The 17,401-nt window shown below is 46.7% G+C and overlaps 2 protein-coding genes and 1 long non-coding RNA gene across 20 annotated transcripts in view; 1 reads left to right on the top strand and 2 right to left on the bottom strand.

Annotated features, from left to right (window-relative positions):
- Window positions 1–6,370, bottom strand: part of Fnbp1 (formin binding protein 1) — a 128,375-nt gene extending 122,005 nt beyond the window's left edge. For all 18 annotated transcript variants that reach the window (XM_048432009.3, XM_048432007.3, XM_048432008.3 and 15 more), the window contains exon 1: window positions 6,187–6,370. In XM_048432009.3, coding sequence (XP_048287966.3) covers window positions 6,187–6,210 — 24 coding nt within the window. In that variant the 5' untranslated portion in view covers window positions 6,211–6,370. The remainder of the gene's footprint in view (window positions 1–6,186) is intronic.
- Window positions 6,371–10,365: 3,995 nt separating this feature from the next.
- On the bottom strand, window positions 10,366–15,927 carry LOC125398920 (uncharacterized). The gene is made up of 3 exons (XR_007231551.3): window positions 15,609–15,927; window positions 13,458–13,632; window positions 10,366–10,706 (listed from the first exon to the last, which is right to left on the bottom strand). It is a non-coding gene; the product is annotated as an uncharacterized LOC125398920 (long non-coding RNA).
- A 27-nt stretch (window positions 15,928–15,954) lies between these two features.
- Window positions 15,955–17,401, top strand: part of Gpr107 (G protein-coupled receptor 107) — a 61,669-nt gene continuing 60,222 nt past the window's right edge. Inside the window, exon 1 of the mRNA XM_048432021.3 lies at window positions 15,955–16,114. Within this exon, the coding sequence (XP_048287978.1) occupies window positions 15,992–16,114 (123 nt within the window). The 5' untranslated portion in view covers window positions 15,955–15,991. The remainder of the gene's footprint in view (window positions 16,115–17,401) is intronic.

The following is a 17,401-nucleotide window of genomic DNA, read 5'->3' as shown; positions in this document are numbered from 1 at the left end:
TTTAGAGTGTTGGGGTTACAATTGTGAGCCATAATGCTTGACTTTAAAATAATCTTTAGAAAAGTCGGGTGGTGGTGCCACACGCCTTTAATCCCAGCACTTGAGAGGTAGAGGCAGACAGATCTCTGTGAGTTCAAGGCCAGCCTGATCTACAAGAGCTAGTTCCAGGTCCAGGACAGGCTCCAAAAGCTACAGAGAGACCCTGTCTCAGAAAATAAATAAATAAATAAATAAATAAATAAATAAATAAATAAATAAATAAAGTGTCCTGATGTAACTCCTTTAGCTTCTGGGCATAAGTGCTCTGACCTACAGAGAAGAAAATGCTTTTCAAAACAATTTTTATATCTGTGTGTGTGTTTGTGTTGTGCATAGTGGGAGTGGAAGTGTGCGCCAAAGCACGTGGAGGATGAGAGCGAAAGTTGCCCAGACTGGTTCATGTGGGACAAAGGGCACAGGGGAAGCGACAATCTCTGTATCACCTACTCACTTCTACTGGGAATCTCAAACTGCCCTAAAAAAAGCCTATTTTTTATGTTGTCTAGGAATACATATGAACATAAATGCAAAATAACATATATACATATTACATATAATTCTATATATCATATATATATATATATATATATATTAGTGTATACACTGTGTGTATGTACACATTTGCCAAAATGCAGAAAAGTATTGTGATTAGGTTGACTTGAATTTTAACAATGAAATGTTAAACCAAAATGGGGGAAAGGATTCACTCATTCATTAATATTTATTAAGCTCCTACATCAAGCCAGGTCTTGTTCCCAGGACTGCAGATAGAGCCCAGGGTCTCTCATACACCACACAAGCTTTCTACCTTTGGACTGTTTCTGTGGCCTCTTGTATTTTTTATTTAAAGACAGAATTTTACTGAGTTGCCCCAAAAGTATTTCAAAGCATCTGACACTGATACCTCATTTCCAAGATAGGGTCTCACTAGGTAGCTCTGGCTGGCCTGGAACTCAGAGATCTACCTGCCTCTGCTTCCCAAGTGCTCCAATTAAGTAAAAGTCCGGAGCGACCATGTTTAGCTCACATTGCTGCCTCATAAAAAGCATATGCCACTCTCAACATTAGTGGCGGCACTTCCGTATACGTGATATGCCCGGCACTATCTTAAAAACACAGCTAGAAAAAAAAAATGATCTCTGTAGGTAGCTTCTTAGTGTGCTGGCTAGCGTGCTCTTCGGGTTTCTCCTTCATTTACACTTGGCTAATTCACTCCTCGCAAGATACTGAGCGAAGATTAAAGATGGCCGGTAGGATACCAGAAGACAGCAAAACCTGGTCCTGTCACTGAGCCAGCTGCAAACTCAGACGGAGTAAAGATGAAAGGTAAATTTTTCAATTATTTTTTTCATAATTTCACGCTAACGAGAAAGCTTTAAGAAAAAAAAATAGGTGAGCTGATGGTTCAGTAACCTGTCATTGTCTTCCAAAAATCAGGAACATTAATAAAAAGTCACCCTACTGACCCTACCTAATGTAACAAACGCTTGTCCTTTCACCAGTGACCACAGTGGCAACAAGCTGGGGCTAGAAAGACGGCTCAGCATGTTGCCACACAGATCACGACCCCCAGTACCCACATAAAAAACAGCCTGGCTGGGTAGTAATAGCTCACACCTTTAATCCCAGCCCTTGGGAGGCAGAGACAGGTGGATCTATGTGAGTTTGAGGCCAGCCTGGTCTACAGAGCTGGTTCCAGGACAATCAGGGCTACACATTGGGGGGAAAAGAAGCCAAAACCAAAAACCCACCAACAACAACAAAAAAGTACACACACAAAACAAAAACAAAAGGACAAACAAAAAGCCTGACTCAGTGGTCAACAGCACTGGTTGCTCTTCCAGAAGACCTGGGTTTAGTTGCCAGCATCCAGGCGGCAGCTCACAACCATCTGTAACCACAGTTTCTGGAGATCCGCTGTCCCTCTTCTGGCCGCTGTGGAAACTGCATGCAAGTGGTGCACAGGCATTCATGCATGCAAAAAAATCCTAAAACAACAAAAACACCCTACACCCTAGCATGGTAGTGAACGCTTGTACTCTTGTACTCCTAGTGTGTGGGACCTCTGGCCTCCAGAACATACACACACACACACACACACACACACACACACACACACACACACACCACGCCCCAATCTCAACAAAGTAGCTCAGGGTCTCATCACATATGCTAGGCAATCACTGCATTAATGCACTACACCTCAGCTCCATGTCGATGATACCGATATATTCATAGATATAGAATGTCCCAGGCTGGAGGTAAAACCTGTATTGCAGTGCTGTCAGGAAGGTAAGGGCTGTCCTTCATCTTGTACAATGTGACTCGCGCAGAGTATTGGGGTTTTGCACTGAGCAGTTAGTTGTTCAATGTTGTAGAGTTACAGAAATGATTTTTATAAGCCAACTACTGGAAGACTTTTGAAATTTGTAATGAATTCAGTTTCCCTTTTCTTTGTCACACTGGGGATAAACCCAGGGCCCTACACATGCTATCCAAGCAAACTATCATTGTGCTAAAGTTTTAGCTTTAACCTAATCATTTTAAAACTGTCATTTAAGCCGGGCGGTGGTGGCACACGCCTTTAATCCTAGCACTCAGGAGGCAGAGGCAGGCAGATCTCTGTGAGTTCGAGGCCAGCCTGGTCTATAGACTGAGATCCAGGGCACCCATGGCTACACAGAGAAAACCTGTCTTGAAAATCTCCCCCAAAGAAAAGAAAAAGAAAAGAAAAGAAACAAACCTGTCTTTTAAGGAGGCAGAGAAAGGAGAATCTCTGTGAGTTTGAAACCAGTTTGTCCACATAATGAGCTCCATGTCAGCCAGGGCTACACAGTTAGACCCTGTGTTACACAAAACAAAACAAAATAAAACAAAATCAAAAATAAAATAAGTAAATAAAATTTAAAACTGGCATTTATTCCCTGTTTTGTCTTCTCCCTACCCCGGTACCAGGGATAGAGCTCAGGGCTCCATGTGAGCTCTACAAGCTCTGAGCTATGGCTCCACCCCTTTCTGTGTTCTAAGATTACTGACATAAACTTCACTCTAAACTGCCCAGGCAGGCCTTGAACTTTCGATCCTCCCTTCTCAGCCTCCCACTAGCTGGGATTCCAGACCTGAACTAGCAGGCCTGGCTTTATTACACTCCTTTGATACAAAAATGCAAGACCTAATGTTCAACTACATGAATCTAACAGCTTTGCATTAATCTTTATAACTTCCTGACATTTTACAGCTCCTTACAGCTCACCTAGACGGCGACTGCTTTCTGTCACAAAGAGGTTTCTAGAAGAAAAGTGTTTCACTCTTTAGCAAAGCAGGATGTGGCTTAAGAGTAGGCTTTTCCTGTAGAATGAGCATTTGAAGCCAGAAGATTTTTACTCAAGTCCCAAGACTGTATAAAATCTGTTGAGATCAGTGAAGGTCTACGAGAGTGGCAGCCACCAATCACTCATGGCCACCCAAACCGTACCACTCCATCTAGAAGCATCATTCTGCCAAGTGAGGCTTTAGTACCCCATCATTACCTCATTACACATGAGCAAGGTCCCAAAGCCACCATGTAAGGAAAGCCCTTAATCAGGGCCGCAGCCTGGCCGCCAGGCGCACTGTACACAGCCAAGCTCTGGCCACTGGACCCACAGACGGCTGCCTCAGCCCCATCCCCTCCGTTCCTCTGGGCTGGCTTTCTTTCTGTCTTTTTCTTTCTTTTTTTTTCCCTTGAAAACTGCTAAGAAATAATAATAATAAAAAATTAGGGGCTGGAGAGGAGGCTCAGCCCTTAACAGCACTGACTGCTCTTCCAGAGGTCCTGAGTTTGATTCCTAAGAACCACATGGTGGCTCACAGCCATCTATAGTGGAATCTGATGATCTCTTCTGGCCTACATGCAGATAGCACACTCAAATACATAAAATGATTAAATAAATAATAAAAAAGAAAATTGCTAAAAAGAAAAGTTAACTGATAGTGGACATGTTGGCCTTAAAACACAGATTTTGCACCCACTTTTCTTGGTGGGTGTCATATATGCTAACCCATTCCCTCCATTAAACTATAAGCTATCTGAAGACAAACACTCCCACTCAACATACTGTAAACCAAAACAGAAAAAACCCTAAAACCTCCTTTTTTCATTGCCACATACTTCATATATAGTATGGCTGTCCAATTTGTTATTGACCATACATAAATACATAAGTTACCAAGTAAAATAAATCCAAACATTTCATACCTCTTGTCATTATCAATATTTCCCCATTTCCCAAGTGCTCTCTTTTTTCTCTCTACCTATGGTACTGGGTCCAATGCCCAGAACCTCATGCATGCCAGGCAAGTATTTTACAAGAATCACATACTCGGTAGCTTTTTGCTTTGCTTTTTCAGACAAGGTCTTGCCATGCAGACCCAATTGATCTGCGGATTCACTGTGTATTCCAGGCTGGATTGTAAACTCAAAACAATCCTCCTGCCTCAGCCTCTCCAGTGTAGGGACTACAGGGCGAGCCACCAGGGCTGCTCCTGTCTTTGACTTCCTGTCTTCTACTCCCAAAAGATAGGCAGGCAGGGCAGCCATGCTGCAGTTCTGGCCCCAGCCACCTGCCCTCTAGATCACCTGCTAGGACACTCACCAGCACAGCTAGGAAATGTCTACCCCCCTAAGCCACTCAGAATCATGTATATTCTTCATTCCTAACCCCATCCTGCTGTATGAATAAGTGACTTCTGATGTGCCCCCACCCGGATAACACATGCCCAGACTTCTGCAGCTGACCATGACTTCTGATGTGCCCCCACCCCATAACAACAACAACGACAACAACAAAACCCACAAAACAAAACTGAAGGAAACGAAAATAAGAAAAGAACACCCAAAGGCCTACAGTTTTGCCTAACCTAGGCTGGTACAAGTACTTCAAACTATGTGTTAATTTAATTCTTTCAAAATGGGTATTTGCACACGTCAGTCACCTGACATTTTGACAGCAGGATGAATGAGAAGTCCTTTGACAGAAGAGGTTTATAAAATGAGTTCTCCTGATTTAAGAGCCAGTGCTCCTAGGTTCTAGTATTAACAGAATACTTTAGTTAAAAATGGTTATGTAAAAACAATTGAAGCAAAAGAAAAAAATTAAGGAAGATGTGCTGCATTCCTAACTGCCATAACCTTGTTTTATTTTGACATGACATTTCTTGGCCTCATCTTGGACTGCAACACCACCCCACACTTTCTCCTCCACACCCTTCACAAATGGAATTCAGAAAGGTAGAGCGGGCACTTTGGAATCCATCACTGAGAATGACTGGTCTTGGGTACATTTCGGCGCAATAACCGCCGTTTCGTCCCCACCTACATCCAGACCACTGCACTGCCAGCCTATGCCCTGCCTTTCCCCGGTGCTCCAGTCCAGAGGAAGGCAGGGCAACAGGCCTTGTCCCTCGGCCAACAGCCTCTCTTTCCCGGAGACGGCCTGAGGGTTGCCCTGGCGTCCTCTGACCGCCCTCGGGTGGGACCGTTTCCAGACACCAAGCTGCTCGCTATCCCACATGAACCCCCCAAACGAAGGTTCCTACGAGGCCAACCCCTCTTGAAACCGTTTCCTCTGGGCAGCAGGACAGAAACAGGTCCCCAGCAACCGGCCTTTCGTGGTATCCTTATGATCTCCCTCACCGCCGTCCTACTGCGGACTAAAAGCCGCAGCCCCCCTCAAATTCAGGATCTGAGCTGTCCCCAAAGAATTACAAGTGCGCCCCAACAACCCTGGGGCTAAAGTCCTCACTTCCTGAGAGAAGACCTCATCCCTCGCTCGCAGCAACCCCAAACTCCAGACCCGAAACCCCGAGCCTGCCAGGCCGCCCCGCCCCCGGTAGCAGCGCGGGATCCGCCCGCACCCGGGAGCACAGATCTGCCCCAGAGCTCCGTCCAGGGGCGCGCGCAATTACGCAGTCCGGCACGGCGCGGGCCCCACGCCCCCGGGGATCGCCCATGGGTGGCCGCTCCGGGCGCCAAGACCCAGCCCTGCACTGGCTCCAGGCCGCCAGGGCCACCCGATCCGCGTTCCTTCCTCGCTGGGCGACAACGCACGCAGAGGCCCCTCGCCGCGCCTCCCGCCCAGGCCGCCCGTGGTCCGGCCCCTCACTCACCCAGAGCTCGGTGCCCCAGCTCATGATGCAGAGACCGGGAAAGGGCCCCCGACCCCCTTCGCCGGCGATCGCTGAGCCCCACCGGACACTGCGAATGCGGGAAGCCCGCCGCCCGCCGTTTCCTCCGGCCCGCGCCTCCTCTAGCCCAGCTCTACACCTCTCGTCTCTCCGCGCGGAGCAAAATGGCCCGAGGAAGCAGCAGCAGCGACCGCCGCAGCGCGCCCGCCCCGCAACGGAGCCGAGGGGCGGGGTGGGGCGGGACGAAAGGCGGGGCGGGGCGGGGCCGGACTGACAGCTCGAGCAGACCGTCCCGCCCCCAGACTCCCTTTGGCCCGGTTGCCCGGGGGTCCGGAAGGACGCGAGGCCTTCGGGACCTCTCCGTGTCGTCGGTTTTCGGTAGCTAGTGCGCCCTACGCTCTCGGGACCCGCGCTCACTGCCTGCAGACTGACCCGTTCGTGATCACGACGCTGCATCGCGATCTGCCCTCCACCCACCGCTCTGAGCACAGCTTTGCGTTTCAGAACTTTCGCCCAGCGGCTACCGGCGCCCACCTTAGAGGCTCCCAGAGCGGTTTCTCCCACCCTTCAGCCACCGTGGAGGCTAATGAGCCGGTCAGCATGCTTGGGAGTGGGGCCTTGAACCGTGACGTCGTGCATTGTGTACACTGGGACTTTGAGGCAAATAGAGACCGGGCAGATTCAGGAAACCAGGGAAGGAACTTGAGGATGAGCACCCAAAGAATTATAATCTATAGAACAAGCCCTTTCCTACTTGTTCAGCCAGGAATCTCAGTAATGAAATTCTCTTACCCCGCTGATGGATCGCAGAATCTCTAGGGCCCACTGAGAACTTGGAGGGTTCAAATCCAGCCTCCAAGCCGGTGATCTTGGGCGGATTTCATCTCTAGTAGGAGAGCCCCAGCTGCCAAAGAGAGGCAGTGTTTGCCAGTTGCCCGAGGCCTAGTGGTGTGAACCAAGGTGAACTGGCCAGTGGGTCGCTGGTGCAGAATTAGGACCATTAACTCTTCCAAAACTCCACAGAATGTCATTTCTCAGTAGCTGTGGAGAATCTGGGGTTTTCAACTATTTTCTCAGAATCCCTCAGACTGTCCCCACAACTTTTCTTTCATTGAATGCTACTGCTGAGACATTTTCTCCAGGGCCATGACCTCCAGAACAGGTCCCTCTTCTAAACGGTTTCTCCACTCCCTGCTCTCTTCAACCTGTTGGAAGATTCTCCTTGAAGGGTGAATCTCAGCCTAGTGTGTGGACTGCAAGCCCGCACTTGTAGTCTCAGCACTTTTGAGGCAGAAGCAGGAAGAGGCCAACCTGAGCCACCTATAGTAAGTACCAAGCAGGCTGACCTGGACTTCAAAGTGAAACCTTGACAAAAATAAATAAGTAAATAAACAATAGACAGCTAGAGAACAGTAAGGGTGTGGTGGGAGGCACAGGCAGGTGGAGTCAAAGGCCTGGGTTACACAGTGAGTTCCAGGCCAAGAGCTACATAGTGAGACTCTGTTTAACAACAACAACAACAAAAAACCAAAATCAAACACCAAATAATAATACTTTGTTTAAAAGTAAAAGGAAGGAAAGAAAAAGGAAGGAGGGCTGGAGCGCAGAACATTGCCTCAAACCTCAAGACCTCCTACTTCCTTTGTGGGGTAGTTACATTGAAACCATCAAAACTGTTTGGGGCTCTTTTGTCAGTTACAAGCCCCTCCCCCATCCTTTGCGTCTTTAAATATTTTGTCCCCACATTTTCTAAGTCTGAGCTGGATATGTAAGAGTCAGGATGGCCAGCTAGGGTGACTTAGAGGACTTCAAAATGTCAGCAATGTTAATTAACTAGACCACAGGGTTGTTTTGTTGTTGTGCTTCAGTTTTTGGTGTGTACCGGTGTTTTGTCTTCGTGCATGTCAGTGTACCGCATTCAAGTCTGCTGCCCTTGGAGGCCAGAGAGGGTGCTGGATCCCTTGGAGCTGAACTACAGGCAGGTTGCGAGCCATCCATCGTGTGGGTGCTGAGAATCAAACCAGTGCTCTGAGCCACACTGCGCCCTCTTCCCAGGCCCAGCAATGACTCAGTTATTAGCTACTCGAAGTTGGAAATGGCCAGTTACTTAGCAGGACCCTGCCTGCGTCATCATCGTCACCTGTGCTGCTGTTTGTTTGTTGTTTCCTTCTTAGTCCACAAAATGATCTAATCTTGACTTCAGACAACTAGAATGGCCACTTGCAAAAGATAGTGTAGCCGGGGGCAGAACAACCTGTGCCCTACAGAGAAAGAAGCAGAAGGAACTGCAGAAGAGAGAGGCGCCTAAACTGTTAGGGAACCCTTGAAAGCCACAGGAGGTTCAGGAGCCAAGTTGACTAGGCCCACTTAGCGCCTCTCACTGTTTTTTGTTTTGTTTTGTTTTTTAAGTCTGCAGAGCAACTAGAAAATGTTTAGAGTCAAAAGCTTCAGAAATTGGAAGAGAAATGCGGTATTGACCTTTTAGCAGGGGTGTTCTCGCCCTATGCAAATGCTCACCCAGCTGCACACCTGCTCCAGCTTGACTCACAAAGCTGTGGTCTGTGCCTTCGAATGATCTGATGGCATGGAAGGGTTAACCCTAAAGGAAGGCATCTGACGAACACAGCACAGACTCAGCCTACATAAGCTCTTGGGCTGTTCTTTTCTTTTTTTCTTTTTTCTTTTCTTTTCTTTTCTTTTTTTTTTTTTTTTGAGACAGGTTTTCTCTGTAGCTTTGGAGCTTGTCCTGGAACTAGCTCTGTAGACCAGACTGGCTTTGAACTCAGAGATCCACCTGTCTCTGCCTCCTGAGTGCTGAGATTAAAGGAACGTGCCATCCCTATCCAGCGGTTTGCTTTCTTTTTAAAAAGTTTTTATATTTATATATGTACTATGTGTGTGTGTGAGAGTACACATACAGCACACACGTAGCGGTCAGAGAACAACTTGTGGGAGTTGTTTTCTCCTTCACCATGTGGTTCCTGGGAATTGACTTTAGGTCATCAGGTTTGATGGCTAGTGCCTTTACTGGCTAAGCCATCTTCTGAGCCCTTATTTTCTGAGACAAGGGTTTATTCTGTAGCCCAGGCTGGCCCACAACTTTGGTGGGTGATCCTCTTGCTTCCGTAGGTACTTCTGAGTAGTCAGAGGCAAATCTATCGGGGATTTGTACAGTGCTAACCCTGCGTGGAATTATAATGAACATCTCATTTGGGGTTTATAGGTAGGTAGGTACCTGTTCAGTGGCAGATAGGGTTTTATAATTAATTGTTGGGGATCCCAGAGTTCAGTCTTTACTAGGCATGTGACCTCTGGCAACCTACACCATCTGAGCTTCAGTTTCCTCATTCACAAAAAGGGGGCTTCACAGACTCCCAGGAGGCTGAAACGCTGGGCAAACACACACTTTACTGCGGTTCAGACATGCAGAGCTTAGGGAGGGCAGCTCAGAGCTTCCCTTCTCCAAACCTCAGTTTCCTCTCTTACAATGGAACAATGACCTCATGGCTTCTTCAATACTAAAAGAAAATAACTGCAAAGTGTTGAGCAAAGAGGGCACAGTACAAGCTTCCTTTCCTTTTCCTGTGTGCCACAGCAAGAAAGCAATGCCTTACAAACCGCTGCTAGAGCTAGACCCTTGGGCTAGAACGGCAGGGCAAGATGACTGGTTGTCTACTGCTAGCTTCCTAATGACGCCCCCGTCAATGGTTTCTATCTGAGTGTAGCTTAAAATTTCCCATTGCTTTACTTACAATGGAGTTAAGTCTCAACAAACTCCTTTTCTATTTTGTGCAGCCCTGGCTGTCCTGGACCTCACTCTGTAGACCAGGCTGGTCTTGAACTCACAGAGATCTGCCTGCCTCTGCCTCTTGAGTGCTGGGAGGGGTGTGCTATCAAATCTGGCTTACTGTTTTTTGTTTTGTTTTAAGACAGGGTCCCACGTAGTCTAGGCAAACTTCAAACTCACTATGTAGCCAAGGCTGGCTTTGAAATGATCTGAGTACAAAACAAAGCATTTAATATTCCAGGAAACCCACAACTGTTGGTTGAGTCATGGTAAACTGAGAACTGGCTGTTCATACTTGGGACCCCAGAAGCAGCCAAGCGGAAGAACTAGGAACAGGATAAAAAAGGATAAAAGCAGGAACTTTCTAGTGAGTGTAATCTTAAAACTGCAACTAGACTTTAATACCAACGACTGAGTTCTCTGAAGGTCTGTAAAGACAGTATAAACATGAACCATGGGCTGCCTGGAGCTGGGCAGATTATATTCAGTGTCCCCAGGTTGAAAAGTGATTCTCAAGTTCATTTCCATCACACGGAAGGTGTGATGGGGCCACTGGACTGATGTCTTCCAGTTGCCAAAAAGATACTCTCCAAGTTTTCTTCTGCGTCTCACGAGATGCCCGAAGTTCTCCACCACAATGGCCAACAGATGCTACCAGGTCCTGAGAAGCCTCCGATTCCTTACGGTGTTAGCTTTGGGGTCTGAAAGAACTCTTCTGAAAAGACAAACAGAACTGTCGGACAGCTCAGAAGGTAAACGAGCTGCCAAAAACCTGCCGACTTGAGTTCTGTCCTGGTAACTAATGGTGGAAAGAGAAGACTTTTGAATATCATCTTCTGACCTCCACATATTCTCTATGTCATGTGCCCCTCCCCAATACACACATAAATAAATGTAATAAAAACTTTGGTAAAAGGAAAAACAAACAGCAGTTATGTTTTATTTTCTCCAACTGTCCGAGCCCAGGCGAAATATTATTAATAGCACTGTATCTAAACTACAAGTTTGAATTCAAACACGAATTTCCTACCAGTGTCAACTTTGAATTGAGCCTGCAAACCATAAGGGCTCACAGTTAAGAGAGCGAGGCTCAAAGCCAGGGTTAAGGAGCGCTGCCCTTCTTGATCTCAGGCTTTTCCAGTAGGTGCTTTGGTTTAATGCCCCCTGGAAGGCGCTGCCAGGGAGAAGCAGGCATAACTTGTTTTGTTACTCAACAAGATGTGCTGGTCACAGCATCCTGGTTACACAAATGACCTTTTCCGGAAAGTAGGAAGTCATGTGTTATACCTTTCTGGGACCCAGCATTGGAAGAACATTCTGCACTGACTCCTGGTAACAGGTTTTCTAAGTCTTTGTAAGGGGTCTTCTATGCTCCTTCCTCTGGATTTCAAAATAACCATTGAGTTCACAGGTTCCCCAAACACACAAAGACAGACATTCCCATAAACCACTGAACAGACTGGACTGGTGTGACCTTGTGGAAGTTTTGTCATAATTCCCAAGCTCAAAAATGAAGAAATCCTAAAGACTTTAAAGTTTGGCAAAAGTGTCACCACCACAAGACAGAATTCTTCTTTGGAACAGATACTTTGTCACACTAAGAGGAACTGAAGGTACCTGGACATTCTGTTTTCAGATTAGTCAGATTGAAAGACAGACCTTCTAAAAAGTGGTACTGAACTTTATTATTTATTGGTCTTTATTATTTTTACTTATGTGTGTACATGCATATATGTGTGTGAGGTGCTATGGAGGCCAGAGGAAGAAATTGAATCCTCTGGAGCTGGACTGACAGGTGGCTGTGAGCTTCCTGATATGGGTGCTAGGAACTGAACTTGGGTCCGCTGGACAAAAAGTAAGTGCTCTTAACCACCATCTCCATCTTATTATTATTATTTCGAGACAGGGTCTCATAGAGGCCAGAAGAGGGCACTGGATCCCCTGGAACTGGGATTATAGGTGGCTGTCAGTCACTATATCGGTGCTGGGAACCAACTCCAGTCCTCTACAAGATTAGTAAGTGCTTTTTTTGGGGGGGAGGGGCGGTTCTCTCTGTAGCTTTGGCACCTGTCCTGGAACTAGTTCTTTTTGTTTTGGTTTGGTTTGGTTTTGGTTTTTTGAGACAGGGTTTTTCTGTAGCTTTGGAGCCTGTCCTGGAACTAGACCAGGCTGGCCTCGAACTCACAGAGATCCCCCTGCCTCCTGAGTGCTGGGATTAAAGGCGTGCGCCACCACCACCCAGCTGGAACTAGTTCTTATAAACCAGGCTGGTCTCAAACTCACAGAGATCCACCTGTCTCTGCCTCCTGAGTGATCCTCAGGAGTGCTGGGATTAAAGTCGTGTGCCACTACCTCCCGGCCAGTAAGTGCTCTTAAGTGCTGAGCATCTCTCTAGTCCAGATTATCATTATCATCAATTAGACACTGAACTTTAAAAAGTAAAAACTAGGATGGGACTACAGACCAGTGGACGAGGGCTTGTCTAGCATGTATGAAGTCTCAGTACTACAACATCAGAAAGGAAAAACTCACTGAAAATTTCATCTGTTTAACATTTTTCTTAAGTAAAAATCACTTAAGTAGGGGCTGGAGAAATGGCTCAATTAAGAGCACAGACTGCCCATCCATACAACCCAGTTTCAGTTCCCAGCAGCCACACAGTAGCCAACACCCATCTGTAATTCCAGCTACAGAGGATCTGATGCTGTCTTTTGGCCTCTGCAGGCTCCTGCATGCATATGGCATATACACATACACTCAGGTATACATGCATACACATAAACATTTACATTTTTTCCTTAACTGTCTTTAGCCTTTCTTCCTGCTCCCCAAAACAAAGTATCAGATTTCTCACATTTTTATTCTCTTTTTCAGGATTTTTAAAATGTCCTGGTGTGGAGAACTGAATTCAAGATCACATTCATGCACATGCTGGGCTACTAAGCTCCATCCCCAACAGGTGACTTTTATCTCAGACTTTCTGTCCTGTCCTGGAGTCAAAGCTATGTTACCATGCCAGCTTCCTAACTTTTTTTAAAATACAAAATCACAAAAACCAGAAAGCTGAGGCTGGAGGGGCAGCTCAGCAGTAGGCATGCGCACTGCTCTTGTGGAGGATCTGAACTGGGTTCCCAGCACCCATATCATACAGCTCAATTCCACCTTCCAGCTCCAGGGGTGCTGAAACCCTCTTTGGGCCTCCAGGAAACCTGTGTTCACATGCACTCCCCCACATACACAAAGTAAGAATAGAATAATCACTCTTTTTTTAAAAAAAAAATTACAAAGCTGTTCATAGTATCGGGCAAGAAGCCCAGATCCACTTCTGTTGCAATTGAAGTTTCAGTCCTGGTTTTACAGATGCCCTGCTAAAACTACTCAAAAGGCCGTGTGACCTTTGGAAAGTCACATTTGGAAAGTAATGTTCCCTGGCACTGTTCACACCTGGGAAAGAAAGCGGACAGACCTGGGTTCCCTACGGAGCCATCCAGTCTAACACAGCATGCAGTGGTCTTTCTCTACAGCAGGCAGGACAGAGGATTTGCTCTGGGCTTTGTGAGTAGGGTGGGTATGAGCCTGCTGGCAGGTCATTTCTGCAGGAACAGACTGCCTCTGAGTTAGTTCACCCAACCAAATCTCATCTGAGAAAAGAAAATGTGCACCTTGTCAGACTCTCCTGGTTTTAGACGACATAACATATGTATAGATCACATAAGTTCACTCAGAAAACAATTTCCCATCTCTCTGCAAAGAGCTGAAAAAGATTAATTCTAGAGTTTCCTGCTCTAGGTTTCATTATCTGTAAAGGGGTGGGGTCAGATGAAAATCCTGCTCAAACATGGAAGATTGCATATTCAAAAGAGATGGCCCAAGACCCAAGGGAAGAGAAGGACAGCCACCAACCAGTAGTTATTACCTTTCCCTCCCTGAAACTTACAGGTATTTTAAGATAAACTACAACTCTGTGTCTCCACCTACATGCTCTACTTTTGCCTTTGAAGAGGGTGTGACTGAGCTTGCACTGGTTTTTAGTCAGGGAAGGATTAGATTTGTCAGTTCTGAAGATTGCACACAGGGAGACTGAGCCCCTTCTCACTTTCAGTTCTATACGTCTATATTTTCCCAAGTGATTTGTGATTTTTTTTATTTCTTCCTTCCTTCCTTTCTTTTTTCTTTTCTTTCTTTTTTTTTTTTTTTTGAGACAGGGTTTCCTGTGTATTTCTGGCTGGCCTTGAACTCAGAGATTCTCAAAGGTGTGAGTTAACACCACAAGCCACAAGTGATTTTTTTTTTCTTTTCTTTCCTTTGTTTTTTTTTTTTTTTTTTTTTTTTTTTGAGATAGGATTTCACCGTAGTTTTTAGAGCCTGTCCTGGAACTAGCTCTTGTAGACCAGGCTGGCCTCGAACTCACAGAGATACGCCTGCCTCTGCCTCCCGAGTGCTAGGATTAAAGGCATCACCGCCCAGTTTTTTTTTTTTTTTTTGATTTTTCGAGACAGGGTTTCTCTGTGTAAGAGCCATGACTGCTCTGGAACTTGCTCTGTAGACCAGGCTGGCCTAGAACTTACAGAGATCCGCCTGTCTCTGCCTCCCAACTGCTGCCACCATGGCCCAGCTTCCAAACGAATTTTTTAATTGACTGTTTTGCATTACGTTGGGCTTGGAGAGATGGCTCAGCAGGATCTGACACTAGCTTCTGGCACCTTCTACCCTCAGGTACCTGAACATGGCACACATACATATATAAAAATGAACAAACAAAAATTATATATTTCATTCCTATTTCCAGTTAAAAGTTTTAGGAATCTGATTCTGTCATAGGTGTCAACACACCTATACATTGGTGGCTGCCTGGTAGAGGGATTCCTAGTCATTTTTATTATAGCCTGTTTTGTTTAAATAAATAGCACACACACAGACACACCACATGAGCATACATTACTTGTGTGTCCAGTTAAAAACAAGGACCTAAAGCCAGGCAGTGGTGGTACATGTCTTTAATCCCAGCACTCGGGAGGCAGAGGGAGGTGGGTCTCTGTCAGTTCGAGGCCAGCCTAGTCTATAAAGCAAGTTCCAGGACAGCAAGAGCTGTTACACAGAGAAACTGTTTTGAAAAGCTGGGGGTTGGGGGTGTTTAAAAAGTAAGCACACTTGACAATCAGCACTTTTAATATACTTGTTTCCTGTAACTCCTTGATAAACAATGCTATCAGGGACCTCCTACCAAGTCCTCAAGTACCAAGGACCAGAAGCAAGGTTTCCACAGGGACGAAAATAGAAGACATTACAGCTCAGACTCTAGTGGTGGCATGAAATCACATGAGCAAAATGATCATCAGTGAAAAATTTCCATGTGATCCCCGGCTCAGCCTGAACCAAATGACCATTCTCAGAACTTAGATATAGCAGGGGAGAAGTATGACACCTACTTCTTATCTGATTAGATTGTCCCGAAGATTAAATGCCATCTTAAAAAAAAAAAAGCCTAGATGATTGCTTCATATATACTCAATAAATCCTGTTACTGCAACTATTTCGCCTGCGGTTTGTGGTAAAGGGCTTAGGATAATAATAAATCAAGCGGTCTAAGACAAGCCAGCAATTTCTAAGTTATTACCACCGACGACAGGCCAGTCCACAGCCAGGGAGTGTGTGGCAGCCACTGCGGGTTCCAGCCTTTGGTCCAGGTCCCTCACTCCCCAAGCCCGGGGAGGCAGAAAGGAGGCCCGGGTTGGTCTTGCCCCGCCATGGTAGTCATGACAAACGCTTCAGGGTCCTCAGAGGGGCTTCACCGGAAGTCCGCACTGAGGAAGCCAACTGAAAAGTCCCGAGATGGCCCGCTCAAATCCCTGCGTGACCAAAGAACTGTATTTTGGAGTAAAATGATTTTAAGGACCTCAGAGGTGGTGGCCGCAACCCCTTCCGGGAGCACTTCCGGGACGCCGCACTTTGACCCGGAAGTGGGTGGGAGAGGAAGTAGCTGGTGATGCTGGAACAAACATGGCAGTCCCGGTGCCCGTCAGCTGCTCGGGCCCCTACTGTCTGCGACTGCTATCACTGCTGGCGTTCCTGGAGCTGCTGGTCGACCCCGGCTTGGGCCGCGTCCACCACCTGGCGCTCAAAGTAAGGCCTGGCGGACTGGGGGCAGAGACAGGGGGTGGGGACCGGAGCGCGACAGCTGCTCCGGGGTGAGCCAACTTCGCCCTGCGGGTTCTCTAAGTTTGGTTCCGGACCTAGGGGTCTGCGCGACCCTGTCGCGACGGACTACGCGCTGCGGGTGCCTCGGGTAGTCTGGTCCCTGCAGCTTTGAGGTCTTGTGGAAGGGGCCTAGTGACTGTCTAAAGCCCCAAGGACCTGGGAGACCGCTCCTGCGATCCCTACTGCCTTCCCTGGAGTCCACGCCGGTGGTAACCTCCTTTCCCTGCTCACCCTTACACACAACTTTAATCCCAATTTCTCTTGTCCGCGATATCCGCCCTACCGTGCGCCTGTACCTGGCGCTTTGAAGGTGTGCGGAATCTTTTTCCCTGCTTGCTTTAGGATGCTCGATTGACTGACCAAGGCGAGGATCCCTAAGAGGAATTCAAATCTCGCCGGAAATATATGCCTTGATTTCAAAAAGAAAGAAAGAAAGAAGGAAGGAAGGAAAGGAGGAACAAATCTCAGGATCCAAACTCAGCATTTAAAGTGCTTCTAAGTAGTGGGTCTTTTTCTTTCCGTCTCTATGGCCATTGTCTAAGGGATAGACCTGGAATGAACACTAGGAACCGCTACGGTAACCCACAGTTTAAGGTTCTCTAAGGCTTACACAGGGTTGTCAGCAGGTTAACGTATCTGGGGAACAGAAGATGACATCATTATAACTCAAAGCCTTGTACGTTTCCCTAATAGTGTTCCAAGAAGTTTGTGGACCTGGACACAGCTGTCTTGTAAAACACCTTGCGTTAGTTGTGAAGCATCAGTCTTGTGAATGTAGAGTTTGAAGAGCACAGACAGACTCTGGAATTGAAACCTGGCCAGATCCATACAGGCATACTTGCAATGCCGGCTTTTGTTTGTAGACACAAATGATCTGGAGTAAGGTGACTCTTAACCACAGGTCAGTCTTGACTCCTTTTGAAGATCCCACCGAGAACTGTAGGAGTTCTGCCTAGAGAAGTGCTTGTTGACAGCCACACCACTTTCTTGGCCTTCCCGTGGCCTCATAGTTCTGGTGCATCTTCCCAGTAGTTCCCAACCGAGAGGTTAATAATCCGGAGCTAAGAACTCCTAACTTCTAATTCTCCCATTTCGAAGTTTACAGATTGTTTTTACTGAGTACTCAATGGAGCTGAGATCGTAAAGCTTAGGAATTAGAAAGAAAGCTTGCAACAGAACACACTAGGACCATGTCTCCTGGTTCCCTGTCCA

The sequence above is a fragment of the Myodes glareolus genome, chromosome 21 (genome assembly GCF_982192425.1).
Source record: "Myodes glareolus chromosome 21, mMyoGla1.1, whole genome shotgun sequence".
Classification (NCBI taxonomy): domain Eukaryota; kingdom Metazoa; phylum Chordata; class Mammalia; order Rodentia; family Cricetidae; genus Myodes; species Myodes glareolus.
Note: the sequence above shows the minus strand (reverse complement) of the source record. Positions and strands in the feature narration are given on the sequence as shown.